Source organism: Vombatus ursinus, unplaced genomic scaffold (assembly GCF_900497805.2).
Source record: "Vombatus ursinus unplaced genomic scaffold, bare-nosed wombat genome assembly UNPS02015165.1, whole genome shotgun sequence".
Classification (NCBI taxonomy): Eukaryota; Metazoa; Chordata; class Mammalia; order Diprotodontia; family Vombatidae; genus Vombatus; species Vombatus ursinus.
This window is the reverse complement of record NW_020954943.1, coordinates 84,004-98,988: the sequence shown is the minus strand read 5'-3', so window position 1 is coordinate 98,988 and position 14,985 is coordinate 84,004. Positions and strand designations below refer to the sequence as shown.

The 14,985-nt window shown below is 44.9% G+C and overlaps 1 protein-coding gene across 1 annotated transcript; it reads left to right on the top strand.

Annotated features, from left to right (window-relative positions):
- Positions 1-97: 97 nt before the first annotated feature.
- Positions 98-2,493, top strand: LRRC3 (leucine rich repeat containing 3). The gene is made up of 2 exons (XM_027846434.1): positions 98-198; positions 1,545-2,493. Exon 2 carries the CDS (start codon positions 1,630-1,632, stop codon positions 2,491-2,493), a length of 864 nt encoding a protein of 287 aa, XP_027702235.1. The 5' UTR covers positions 98-198; positions 1,545-1,629.
- The last annotated feature ends 12,492 nt before the right edge of the window (positions 2,494-14,985 follow it).

Here is a 14,985-nt window from a genome sequence, read left to right as displayed (position 1 = left end):
GAGAGAGAGAGAGAGATCCCTTAGGCTCTCACCATTGCATTCAGGAGCACCCCAAGGAGCAACCACCAGAAGTGACTGAGCTCCAGCCCCGCCCAGATCCTGTCCCAGCTCCAGGAGCCGCTACCCTCTCGGAAGGCAGGCGGTGAGCCCTCATCAGTCCTCCTTCCAGACTGCTTTCCTTAAGCTTTGGTTTGACAGGTGAGTGAGAGTCCCAGGCTGGCAATGGCTCTGGGACATGCGTGCGAGGGACATGCACAAATGCACATGCACACACAAATTCATACTCCTCATTCACACACAAACACACACACACACACACACACACACACACACACACAAAGAAAGTGAACTCAGGCTGGCTCTTCTGGCCCTTCCCTGGGTGCCCTCAGACTGGCCAGCCCTGGGGACTTTGCCTATGCTCTCTTGCCATGCTAGTGCCTTGCCAGATGCCTGACTCAGGGACAGAGCTGACAGGGAGGACAGGGCATGGGTTCCTTCCTCTTTTATTCTTAGAGCAAGATGTAGGAAATTAGGCAGCAGGCTCCTGAGGAAAGGGAGCACTTGTGACTTCTTGTCCCCAGCGGGGGTGACCTTGAGTGACTTGGGTGCTATAAGGCTACCTCTGAGTGATGGACACTAGGAGGCCACTTCTAGCTGCTTACTGGCCCCAAAGTGAAAGTTGTCTCTAACCTTGGCCTACCTAGCCAGGATTTCAAAAGCAAAGAGACCTCCTGCTTGGTGGGGAAGCTCTGATCTAATCTCATGACCAATGTGGGGGAGGGAGTCCATTCCTGATTTTTATTCAGTTAACATCATGCTCCCTACTTTTATTCAGCCTGATTCTTGGGACCCTGGACCTTGAACTGGAAGGGCCCCTAAGAAGCCATGTAATGCAACCCCCTCCTTTTACAGAGGAAGAAAGTGAGGCTTGCAGAAAGGGCCAGGGGCTTGGCTAAGGTCACACAAGTAATATGTGGCCGAACGGGTGCTCTAGCACAGGTCCCCTGGCTCTAGGCTCATTGCTAGTTTCCACCATACCAGGCTGTCTCAGAGAAATCCAAGGGTTGAGTTCAATTTCCAGATTTCCCCAAGTGCTTAGCATGAGCCTGTCATGTAGAGGCACTTATTGCACACCTGTTGACTTGGTTTGATGTTAAGTAGTGACCAACTGAGCAGATTTTAACAGGGGAAAGAAACTGCCAGTGAGTGACAGGTATAGAGGGAAGCTCACCTCTTTACAAGTCCCAGAGCCTGGTTCATCCAGTGGCCCATGCATCCCCACCTCTCCACTCCCCTATTTAGATTTAGGCTCTATCAGGTACAGTCACTAAAGTCCCTTTGATACTGCCCACTTCTCTGTTTCTCCCTGTCTTTGTCTCTCTGTCTCTGTCTTTGTCTCTCTGTCTCTCTGTCTCTGTCTCTCTGTCTCTGTCTTTGTCTGTCTCTGTCTCTGTGTCTCTCTGTCTCTGTCTCTCTCTGTCTCTGTCTCTCTGTCTTTGTCTCTCTGTCTCTCTCCCTATCTCTCTGTCTCTGTCTCTGTCTAGGATTGGCAATGGTACATTTGGGGACATCAGAGAAGGTGGCGAGCCTTCTGTTTCTAGAGAATCCCTGTGGATTGGCTTGGGATTGATGGAAGCTAAGTTAAGCAGAGATTGCTCAACTCTGGGAGAACGCGGCTGTCATGCTGACCCGACCATGATCAGAGTGCGCCAGACGGGGGCAGACCTTCGGTCCTCAGCGCTGGTGCCCTCCCGAGGGGCTCTCTGCCTCTTTCTCCTCCTGCTCTGCCTGCCCCCGTGCATCTCCTGCCCCCCAAATTGCCAGTGCTCAGATGGCAGCGGTCTGATGACTGTCCACTGCAGTTCCAAGAACCTCAAGGAAATCCCCAAGGACATTCCCAAGGATGCTGTATTCTTGAAGCTCGAAGCCAACCAGCTCACCCACATCCCAAGCCACGCATTCTCGGGTCTGACCCTCCTGCAGGAACTAGACCTATCCCAGAACACGATCGAGAAGCTGGACGCTGCGGCCTTCCAGGGCCTGTCGAGCAGCCTCAAGCTGCTGGACCTCTCCCACAATCAGCTCCGGAGCCTTCCCAAGGAGGCGCTGGCCAGGTTGAAGGCCAAGATCCGCCTGTCACACAACCCTTGGCATTGCGAATGCACCTTGCAGGAAATCCTTTGGGAGGTGAAGCTGGACCCCATGTCCGTTAATGAGATGGCCTGCCAGACATCTGTGCGGGAAGAGGCCATAGGGAAGCCACTGGTGCAAGTCCTCGACTCGGGAGCCAACTTCTGCAGCTCCCGCCGCAAGACCACAGACATCGCCATGTTCATTACCATGTTTGGCTGGTTTGCCATGGTCATCACCTACATCATACACTATGTGCGGCAGAACCAGGAAGATGCCAGGAAGCACCTGGAGTACCTGAAGAAGATGTCCTCTGGCACCCTGGCCGTTGGCAGTGCCGCCAGTGTGGGCCTGGAGCTGTAGCGACCAGCGTCCCAACCCTGCCGACTGTGCAGAGCTTTCCCATGGACCTGGGCTGAGGGGCCAACGGCCACATCGCCAGCAGGCTGCTCTTGATTTCACTGGGTGCATTTGTCAAAAACACACAAGCCCCTAATCATCCATATCTGAGTAGGATCCCTGAAGAAGAAGAAGGTTGGTGAAGATCTCCCCGAGGCCCCATGCAGGAGCGGGAGCTGGCCAGTGAGCTCGGGGAAGGAGCTGACTTGGAGGGCTCCAGGGGTTGCTTCCAAAGCAGACTGTCTTTACTTGGCCCTGGGCACCAGCTGCCCAAAGCTCAGAGCTCTTACTGAGATTCGTGAGGGGAGGAATCTGAGATGGGCCTCTTGTGGCTGCTCTTCAGAGATCTGGCAGGGGCCGAGGACAGCGTCAAGTCCAACCCACCCATTTTACCGACCAGGAAAATAATCTTTTTGTTCCTTCAGTCATGCTCTTCTGTGCTTCATGGGTCCTGATTCCTGTCTCCAGCAATGAGTGTGCCTTGTTTTTATTCCCCAAAAGCCAAGAAGGCAAAGCTGTCAGGATCCAGACACTGCTGGTCAGTCTGCTCACTTGAGATGGGGCTGTGGCCCAGGGGAGTCTGCTGTACTGCCTGGGAGAGATCACAGAGGCAGGGATTGGTGAGGTGTTGCCGGCCTAGGGGCTGTGTGCCATGTGAAAGCCCATGGCACGGTGTATGATGTCTGGGGCTAGAAGGAGGGAGAAAAGTCCCGAAAGGCCCGCCATTTGCCACATGTGGGCTAGCAAATGGAGAGTGAACCAGAGTGGCTCTGAGAGGATGCCCATGGGCCATATGACAGGCTTTCTAACTTCCCAGTTGGGCAGCTGAAGTGGAAGGAGCCACCTCGCCTGTACAGGAACATCACATGGATGACACCAAGACCAGTGAATGAATCTGGATAAGACCTGCTGACTCAGAGAGTACAAAAAACACAGGATGGATAAGGAAACACAACTGATGTATTATAACAAATCAAACCAATAACCAACCACCTACATCTTTCAAAGTGTGAACCAAAGAATAAAAATCCAAGCCCAGCAGGTGGAAGGGCAGGCAGGTAGGAGGGTGGGCAGGCAGGTAGGAGGATGGGCAGGTAGGAGGGCAGGCAGGTAGGACGGTGTGTATTCTTCACTCACTTCCTTTGAACTTGGGGACCACCACCTCTTTTTAAGATATGTTAGCACCGTTCCTATGACATCGTTTAGCTCTGGAGATACATAGACAGCATAGGGTAGCAGACAATAGACTGGCTTTGGAGTTAGGAAGAGCTGAATTCAAGTCCTGCCTGATGGTGTGACTCTGGACAAGTCATTTACCTCCTCATAGTGAATTGGAGCTGCTTGTACCTGGGAGTGCATTTACATACATGTATGTCCATGTTTGTGGACATACGTGTGTGACAAGCACAGGAACACAGTGGTGCCAGCAGCAGGCTGTTTGAGACAGTGGGGAGGTCTCCATGGCGGGGGGCACTGTGGGAGTCCCCACAGAGCCCTGGGGGGGGCAGGCATAGAAGACATTGGCACTTGCAGTTATCATTCTTTTGTATCTAATCAAGGAAAGAAAATGAAGCTTCACTAAAATTGACCCCAAAGAAGGAGGCATCTCTGTTGTCTGGCCCAGCCTGTACTGTCTCTGTAGGAGCCCTTAGCCTCAGCCCTCCTGGGGGCTGTGAGGTAACTGGTAACTCTTCGGAGGGCTCAGCAGGGTCCAGAGGGAGCTGGCGCAGGCTTGGGCAGTAAGTGGGGAGCCTTTGGGAGCCCTCCCCAACTGGACTCTGCTAGGGCCTTTGAAGGCTTAGATGAATTTCTGTGTGGCCCTGGCTGCTCACTTGGTCATCCTTGTCTGGTAAAGTGCAGAAGGGAGCCTGACTCATGGGGGGGGGGGAGGATCTGGGTGTGAGCTACCCTGGCTTTTAGGTTACCCCTCCCATTCTCCTGTTGGGCACTGGGGGCTCCTTTTCCTCCCACTCCCTGCCTCCCTCCTCTCTCAAACCTTTCTCTGCCTAGAAAGTCAGGCCCATAGTTTTTGTAACTAGGAGGGGATCTTTGGGCAGCACGAGATGCCAGGGGAAACTTGAGTGTGTTGGGGGGCTGGGGAGGAGGGGCAGGAGACACAGCCTCCTGGTTTTCAAAAAACATTTTGTTGGTCATTTTGGTTTTTACAACACTTTCATTCCTCCAATATAGCCTCCCTTTCCCTACCCATCAAGCTGCCCTTTAAAATAAAAAGGAAAAAGGAAAGGAAAAAAGGAACTCAGAAAAATTAACTGACTCACCAAATGAGTCTGGTAGTGTCCGCAGCACTCTGTGCCCAGAGTCCTTCTCCATCTCCCATTATCTTGTCCTTGTAGATTTGCACCATCTTCAGCCACACTCAGAAGAGTCTAGGGGACAAGAAGAATTAAGGTGGGGTCACTGATCCAACAGGTCATCCCCTCCCCCATGTCTCTCTACCCCTGGGGCATGGTCAAAGTGGGCTACATACTCAAACATTAAATTGGTAGGTATTTTATATCTAATTTGCTCTGGACATGCTGTCCCCTCTGATAGACTGGAAGCACTCTGAGGGAAGGAACTATTTCTTTTTTCTCTTTGTAACTAAAGTGTCTCACCCTGAAGAGGAGACATGGGAATGTTCCTCTTCCTCCTGGCAGAAGTGGAAGCCTGTGGGTGTGGAGCACTGACTGGTAACGGATTGTAGTTTCACAGCATTCAGTTTTATTTGATCATTGCTCTGTCCATGTACACAGTTGTAGTTGTGGAGACAGTCTACCTGGGTCTGCTCATTTCACTCACGTCAGTTCATATACGTAGAAGATGTGCCTTGGCAGCTAAGTTAGGCAGGGGAAGAGACTCAGACAGGGTTAAGCACCCCAGTGGGCAAGCCAGCCGAGCCCATTAGCAGCTTAAAAATAATATTTTATTCCCCACCCGGCCAGTTACACATAAAGATAATTTTTAACATTCACTTTTTTTGGGGGTGGGGTGCTAGGCAATGGGGTTAAGGACTTGCCCAGGTTCACACAGCTAGTGAGTGTTATTTGTTTGAGGCCAAATTTGAACTCAGAATTTCCTGAATCCAGGGAGGGTGCTCTATTCACTGCACCACCTAACTACACTTTAACATTCACTTTTTAAAAATTTTGAGTTCCAAATTTTCTATCTCCATCCTACACCTCCCACTTACCTGAGACAGTAAGCAATTTGACATAGGTTATCCATGTTCAATCATATAAAACATACTATCATATTGATCAAGTTGTGAAAGAAGACACAGACCAGAAGGAAAAAACACACACACAAATAAAGGAAGTGAAAAGTGATCTGCTTTGATCTGCATTCAAACTCCATCAGTTCTTTCTCTGGAGGTAGAGAGCATTTTTCATCATGAGTTCTTTGGAATTTTCTTGCATCATTGTATTGTTGAGAATAGTTCAGTCATTCACAGTTGATCATCATACAATGTTGCTATTACCATATACAATGTTCTCCTGGTTCTGCTCATTTCACTTTGTATCGGTTCATATGAGTCTTTCATCATTTCTTATAGCACAGTAATATTCCATTACAATCCCATACCACAACTTGTTCAGCCATTCCCCAGTTGATGGGCATTGCCTCGACTTCTGGTTCTTTGTCACCACAAAAAGAGCTGCTATAAATATTTTTGTACAAATAGGTCCTTTCCCATTTTTTTTTTCAAAATTTCTTTGGGATACAGACATAGTAATGGTATTACTGGGTCAAAGGGTATGCGCAGTTTTATAGCCATTTGGGCATAGTTCCAAATTACTCTCCAGAATGGTTGGATCAATTCACAACTCCACCAACAGTGTATTAGTGTCCCAGTTTTCCCACATTCCCTTCAACATTTATTATTTTCCTTTTTTGTCATATTAGCCAATCTGATAGGTGTGAGATGGTACCTCAGAGTTGTTTTAATTTGCATTTTTCTAATCAATAGTGATTTAAAGCATTTTTTTTCATATGACTATAGATAGCTTTGATTTCTTGATCTGAAAACTGCCTATTCATATCCATTGATCATTTATCAACTGGGGAATGATGTGTATTTTTAAAAATTTGACTCAGTTCTCTATATATTTGAGAAATGAGACCTTTATCAGAGACACTTACTATAAAAATTGTTTCCTAGCTTTCTACTTTCCTTCTAATCTTGGTTGCATTGGGTTTTGTTTGTGCAAAACCTTTTTAATTTAATATAATCAAAATTGTCCATTTTATGACTTGTAATGCTCTCTATCTCTTGCTTGGTCATAAATTCTTCCCTTCTCCATAGACCTGACAGGTAAACTATTCCTTGCTCTCCTATATCACCCTTTATGTTTAAATCTTGTATTCATTTTAATCTTGTCTTGGTATAGAGTGTAAGATGTTAGTCTGTACCTAATTTCTGCCATACTGCTTTGCAGTTTTCCCAGCAATTTTTGTCAAATAGTAAGCTCTTGTCCCAAATTCTGAGGACTTCAGGTTTATCAAACGCTGGATTCCTATGGTCACTTACTACAATGTATTGTGTACCTAATCTGTTCTGCTGATCCACCACTCTATTTCTTGGCCACAGCAGATTGTTGTGATAATTAACACTTTATAATACAGTTTGAGATCTGGTATGGCTAGGCCATCCTCCTTCACATTTGTTTTCTTTAATTCTCTTAATATTCTTGACTTTTTGTTCTTGCAGATGAATTTTATTATTATTTTTTCTAGCTCTATAAAGTAATTTTGGGGAGTTTGATTGGTATGACATTGAATAAGTAAATTAATTTAGGTAAAATTGTTATTTTTATTACATTGGCTCTGTCTGCCCTTGAGCAATTAATATTTTTACATTTGTTTAGATCTGACCTTATTTGTGTGAAAAGGGTTTTGTAATTGTGTTCATATGGTTTCTGGATTTGCCTTGGCAGGTAGACTCCCAAGTATTTTACATTGTTTATAGTTACTTTAAATGGAATTTCTCTTTCTATCTCTTGCTACTGGACTTTTTTTGGTAATTTATAGAAACGCTGATAATTGATGTGGGTTTATTGTATATCCTGAAGCTTTGTTATAATTGTTAATAATTTCAACTAGTTTTTAGTTGATTCTCTAGGATTCTCTAAGTAATCCATCATATCATCTGTAAAAAGTGATAGTTTTGTTTCCTTGTTGCCTATTCTAATTCCTTTAATTTCTTTTTCTTCTCTTATTGCTATAGCTACCATTGCTAGTACAGTATTGAATAACAGTGGTGATAATAGGCATCTTTACTTAACACTTAATGTAATTGGGAAAGCTTCTAGCTTATCCCCATTACAGATAATGTTCACAGATGGTTTTATATAGATACTACTTACCAGTTTAAGGAAAGGTCCATTTAGTTCTATTCTTTCTAGTGTTTTTCATAGAAATGGGTGTTATATTTTGTCAGAAAAATTTTCTGCATCCATTGAGATAATCATATGATTTCTGTTGGTTTTGTTATTGACATGGTCAATTATGCTGGTAGTTTTCTTAATATTGAACCAGCCCTGCATTCCTGGTATGAATCTCACCTGGTCATAGTGTGTGATCCTTGTAATATATTGCTATAACCTCCTTGCTAATATTTTATTTAAAATTTTTGCATCAATATTCATTAGGGAAATTGGTCTATAGTTTTCACTCCCTGTTTTGGCTCTTCCTGGTTTAGGTATCAGCACCATATTTGTGTCATAAAAGAAATTTGGTAGGATTCCTTCACCTATTTTTCCATATAGTTTCTGTAGCATTGAGACTAATTGTTCTTTAAATGTTTGGTAGAATCCACTTGTGAATACATCTGGCCCTAGGGATTTTTTCTTTGGGAGTTCATTGATGGCTTGTTCAATTACTTTTTCTAAGATAGGGTTATTTAAGTATTCTATTTCCTCTTCTGTTAATCTGGGCAATTAGTATTTTCATAAATATTCATCCATTTCACTTAGATGATCAGATTTGTTGGCACACCATTGGACAAAATAGCTCCTAATTACTGTTTTAATTTTCTCTTTAGTAGTGGCGAGTCCACCCTTTTCATTTTTGATACTGGTAATTTGGTTTTCTTCATTAAAAAAATTAACCAATAATTTGTCTATTTGTTGTTGTTGTTGTTTTTTTTCATAAAACCAGCTCCTAGTTTTATTTTGTAGTTCCATGGTTTTTATACTTTCAATTTTATTAACCTCACCTTTGATTTCCAGGATTTCCAATTTGGTGTTTGTTTGGGGATTTTTAATTTGTTCTTTTTTCTCATTTTTTAGTTGCATGCCAAATTCATTAATCTGCTCTTTCTCTATTTTGTTGATATAAGCATTTAGAGATATAAATTTTCCTCTAAGTACTGCTTTGGCTGCATCCCATAAATTCTGATGGGTTGTCTCATTGTTGTCATTCTTTTTAACAAAATTATTGACTGTTTCTATGATTTCTTCTTTGACCCACTCATTCTTTATGATTAGATTATTTAAATTCCAATTGATTTTAATCTATCTTTCCATTGGGCTTTATTAAATGTAATTTTATTGCATCATGATCTGAAAAAAATGCATTTAATATTTTTGCCTTTCTGCATTTGATTGTGAAATTCTGCTTGAAAGAAGGTATATTTCTTTCTTTCCCCATTCAGTTTTCTCCAGAGGTCTATCATGTCTAATTTTTCTAAAATTCTATTCACCTCCTTAACTTGTTTCTTGTTTATTTTGTGGTTTGATTTATCTAGTTCTGACAGGGAAAAGTTGAGGTCCTCCATTAGTATAGTTTTACTGTACTCACTTAACTGTAACTCATTTAACCTCTTCTTTAAAAATTTGGATGCTATACCATTTGGTGCATATGTGTTTGGTACCGATATTATTTCACTGTGTATGGTGTCTTTTAGCAGGATGTGGTTTCTTTCCTTATCTATTTCAATTAGATCTCATTTTGCCTTTACCTTGTCTGAGATTATGATTACTACCCCTGCTTTTTTCACTCCAGCTGAAGCATAATAGATTCTGCTCCAGTCTTTTACCTTTACCCTCCGTGTGTGTCTCTATGCTTCAAATATGTTTCTTATAAACACCATATTGTAGGATTCTGTTTTTTAAATCCACTCTGCTATTCATTTTATGGGAGAGTTCATCCCGTTCACATTCACAGTTATGATTACTAACTGTACTTCCCTCCATCCTATTTTTCCCATTTATACTTCTCTCTTTCTCTCCTTTCACCCTGTCCCTCCTTGTCAGTGTTTTGTTTCTGACCACTGCCTCCCTCAATCAGTTGTCTCTTCTATCAGTCCCCACCTTATCCCCCTCCCCTCCTGTTTTTCTATAGGGTAAGATAGATGTTTATACCCAACTGAGGGTTTATGTTATACCATCTCAGAGCCAAATCTGATGAGAGTAAGATTCAAGTCATCCCCTCCGTTCTTTCCCTCCACTGTAATAAATAGGTCTTTCACATATCTTCAAGTGAGATAATCTACTTCATTCTACCTCTCCCTTCCCTCTTCTGCCAGTGCAATCCTCTTTTTCACCCTTAATTTTCATCTCATCAAAGTCAACTTGCACCCACACCCTCTGTCTATGGATACTCTTTCTAACTGTCCAAATAGTGACACAGTTCTTAAGAGTTACAAGTATCATCTTCTCTTGTAGATATGTAAACAGTTTAACCTTATGGGATAACTTATGTATCCTCTTTCCTGCTTAACTCTTTATGTTGCTCTTGAACCTTGTGTTTGAAAATTGAATTTTCTGTTTAGTGCTGGTCTTTTCATTGGGAGCTTTTGAAATTCCTCTATTTCATTGAATGCCCATTTTTCTCCTGAAAGATTATGCTAAGTTTTGCTGGTTAGTTTATTCTTGGTTATACAAACTCCTTTCCCTTCTAGAATACCATGTTCCAAGCCCTCTGATCCTGTAATGTAGAAGCTGCTAGATTCTGTGTAATCCTGACTGTGGCTCCTTGTTATTTGAATTTCTTCTTTCTGGCTGCTTACAGTATTTTCTCCTTCACCTGAGAGTTCTGGAATTTGAATATAATATTCCTGAGAGTTTTCATTTTGGGATCCCTTTCAGGAGGTGATCGATAGATTATTTCGATTATGATTTTACCCTCTGGTTCTAGGATATCAAGGCAGTTTTCCTTGATAATTTCTTGAAAGTTGCTGTCCAAGATCTTTTTTTGCTCATGGCCTTCACATAATCCAATTAATCTTAAATTGTCTCCTGGATCTACCTTCCAGGCCAGTTGTTTGTCCAATTAGATATTTCACATATTCTTCTATTTTTATTCTTTTTATTTTATTTGATTGATTCTTGATATCTCAAAGTCATTAGCTTCCACCCGCCCAATTTTAATTTTTAATAAATTATTTTCTTCAATTGGCTTTTCTATCTCCTTTTCCACTTAGCCAATTCTACTTTTTAAGAAGTTCTTTTCTTCAGATTTTTGTATCTCCTCTTCCATTTGGCTAATTATATTTTTTAAGAAGTAGTTTTCTTCAGTGAATTTTTGTACATTTTTCCCCCCATTTTTGTGCTTTCTTTACCAAGCTGTGGACTCTTTTTTCATTATTGTCTTGTATAACTTTAATTTCTTTTTCCAATTTTTCTTCTTCCTCTCTGATTTTTAAAGTCCTTTTTGAGCTCTTCCAACAGTTCTTTTTGGGCCTGAGACCTATTCATATTTCTCTTTGAGGCATCATGTGTGGTGTTTTGACATTGTTGTCCTCTTCTGAGTTTGTGCTTTGATCTTCCCTGTTGCCATAGTAGCTTTCCATGGCCAGGAAGTTTTTCTTTCTTTCTTTTTTCTTTCTTTTCTTTCTTTCTTTTTTTTTTGCTCACTTTCCAGCCTTATGACTTTTAAAGTTGGACTCTGCTTCTGGGGGGCAGAGGGCACTGTCCCAAGCTTCATGTGCCAAGGGCCAGGGGCCTGGCCACTGGCCTGTTGTGCTAGGCTCTTTGGGCCTGGGGACTTGCCTGCTGCACCAGGGTTGCAGGACCTTGGTTGTTGATCTGTGCTGGGGCTAGGGGCTTGCCTGGACATCTCCTGTGCTGGGATGCACTCCTCTTTTATCTGAGTGAAACACACCTTTCCTACACCTTCCCCCACAATGGGGCCAGACAGGGCTGGTCCTTCCTTCCCAAAGGAGGCCACCTTGTGCTATTGAGACATGAAATCACACAGCACTAATGTGAACATGTGAATCCATGCAGACACACATTCCCAGGCAGTGATGACCTGGGCCGGTGGCCAGCTCTGGGGCCTTGGGGGCCTGGGCAGTCTGAGTCACTGAAGGCTCTGTGGGTGGGTTGAGTGTAGCTTAGTTTCCCTCCCATGACTCAGCAGACCATTGGTGCTCAGTGACTCAGAGCTGCCCCTACATACATGGATGGATCACTTGGGAGGCCGAGACTAGGAGGGAAAGAACAGGCCCTGCCTGGGGTGGCTCTGAGGCTTCCATTTGAGTTGGATGGCCGGTCTGCCTCCAGCCTACTCAGTCCTGGATGCTGAAGGGGGCTGTGCCAAGGAACCTCTCTCCTTTCTTTTGCCAAGTCTTTGCGGCATTCAGTGGGCATTGACGCCTCCTCCCATCTCACCACTAAGGCTTGCATATCTGAGGGCAGCTTCGCAGAGGGAGAGATGGGGAGGCCTCACATGAGCTTTTCTTAAAAAAAGAAACAACCACATACCCTCATACATGCCCAAACACTCATATTCACCAATACACGTGCACTCTCATGCACATACTCATAGGCAGCCCTGCCAGGACATGGTTCAGTGGTCTGAAAACCATCTGGGGAGGAAGCAGCAATGTTGGGGCTGAGCCTGGACTTCCCAGGTGGGGATGGGCAGGGCCATCCTAGACTGGGGGGCATGATGCCCAGAGGGTTAGGGTGGCAAGGGAGTGGGCTGAAGCCCCAGTGGGTGACTAGCTTCAAGAGGGGAGCCTCAGACAACCAGGCTGGAAGAGTAGTTGGCTGTGAGGTAACAAGGAGGGGAGCTAGGGGTAGCTGGGCTTGTTCTGCTAGAGGAGAGACTAGCCTTGTTCTTCTTGGTCCTAGCGAGCAGGACAGAAACACAGGGGCAGAAGTAGGCTGACATCAGTCAGAATTTTACACAATTGGTAACTGAACCCAAATGGAAGGGCTTGTCTGGGAGGTGATGAGCTTCCCATCATTGAAATTCTCCAAGCAGAGACTGGAGGCTTCTCTGACTGGGATGTTGCCCAGGGGGCTCCTATTGGAGCAAAGAGCTCTGAGGCCTCTCCAGAGATTCTGGGACTCTATCCCACAGACCCCCTTCCCAATCACTCCAGGGGGCTCAGTCACAAGGGGATAGTCATTTCGGCCTGGGGGTGGGGGTTTGCCCCATTTTGTTGCTGCAGCCTGGCAAAGGAAGCCTTGCTTGGGGTCAGTGCAAGGTGGAAGTCCTGTTCATGAGAAGCCAATTATGGCTGGGCTCAGTGCCTTTGGGGATCAGGGCTGCAGCCTCCAGCTCATCTCTCGCTCTGGCAGAAATGCTGACCTGCTTGTGGGCACCTGTAACTAGGCAACTGTGGCGCCCCTCCTGGCAGGGCAGAGCACATCTGGCCATAGAAGCTGTCAGTGGGGCCCCTGTCATTTCAGTTGACAGAGTGGAGGTTTGAGGGGGAGATCCTTGGGATGGGGGAGGGAACCACCCACTGGGCCGCAGGGCATGGCTCTGATTGGGGCCCAGTTTTCTGTTCAATTAAATTTTCTGTTCAATTCTGCCCAATTAAAGGGCAAAGTGGGTAGAGGTTGGTGCTGCCCTCCTCACAGGGGCAGCATTGAGAGACTGAATGAAGACTCAGCAGCCAGTCAGGAGACTCTGCTCTATCCTTGCCTGGCCTCAGATCCCTCAGCTGTGAAATGAGGGTGTCAGCAGAAACAGCCCCAACAGGCCAAGGATCTGCATGACAACCTATGCCTCATGCCTCAGTGTTCTCATCTGTGAGGTGGGGATGACTCATGCCCTGTCTCCCACACCAGTGCATTGGGAGGCCCATGGGATGAAGTTCTCTGTGAGGATCAGAGATCTTGTCTGTGAAGCACACTCTGAACTAAAGTGGCACTTTTCCTTCTCTATAATTAAGGAGTGTGTCAATGCCAGCCAGGCATGAGCAGCAGCGCCCAGGCTGGGCCAGGTTAATCCCTCTTCCCCAGGATAGCCTTCTCTGTCTCTGTCTCTGCCACACACACCCCGCCCCCATCCTGGCTGCCCATATCCAGGCTCTTTCAAGCTCTTCTAAGGTCTTTCTCCCCGTTCCTCCCATCCAGCCCCCTCCCTCTGCTCACATAGCCACCACCCTAGCTCTGACCCTCATTACCTTTTACCTGATTGATCGAAATAGCCCTCTAGTTAATCTTGCCTCAATCTTTCCTGGGCACACAGCTGTCCAAGTGCTTTTCCTAAAGGATGTTTGCCTCAGTCACACCACCCCCTTACCCTCCCCAAGCTCCCCTATTCCCTTGAGGACCAGCTCCCTACCTTGACATTTCAAGTCCTTCTCACTCTGGCCTCATCCTTCCTTCCCAGACTTATTCCAGTTCATCCTCCTTCACGTGCACTGCTCCAGGCAGACTGCTATACTAGCTTCTCCCCAGCTACGGCACCATGGTCAGTGCCTTTGCCCCCAGTGGCCCTGATGGCCAGAGCTCACCCCTGCCTCCTCCTCTCCTTCCCTTAGATTCTCCAGCTTCTTTCTTTCTTTTTTTAAATTTTTTAAAAAAAATTAGCCAAGTTTTAATGGGAATCAATGCCTAGGATAATTTGACATATATTCAATGGAATTATGATCTCATGGACTATTTTTTTAACATGTGTTTTTAAAACTTTGGGTTACAAATTTTCTCCCTTCCTCCCTCCCCACCCACCCTCATTGAAAAGGCAAGCCACTTGATACAGGTTACAGGTTATACATGTGTAGTCATGCAAAACACTTCCATAGTAGCCATGTTGTGAAAAACTGAGTATATTTCCCTTCATCCTATCCCGGCCCCTATTTATTTTATTCTCTCTTTTGACCCTGTCCCTCCTCAGAATTGTTTGCTTCTGATTACCCTCTCCCCCAAATTGCCCTCCCCTCTATCATCCCCCTGCTCTCTTGTCCCCTTCCCCCACTTATTTTCCTGTAGGGTAAGATAGATTTCCATACCCAATTGTGTATACCCAAATCCTATAAGGATTAGATTCACTCATTCCGTCTCACCTTCCCCCATTTCCCCTCCACTTTAAAAGCCTTTTCTTGTCTGTTTCATGTGAGATACTTTACCCCATTGTACTTCTCCCTTTCTCCTTCTCCTAGTGTAATTCTCTCACCCCTTAATTTTATTTTCCAGATATCACCCCTTCATCTTCAACACACCCTGTGCCCTCTATCTATCTATCTATCTATCTATCTATCTATCTATCTATCTATCT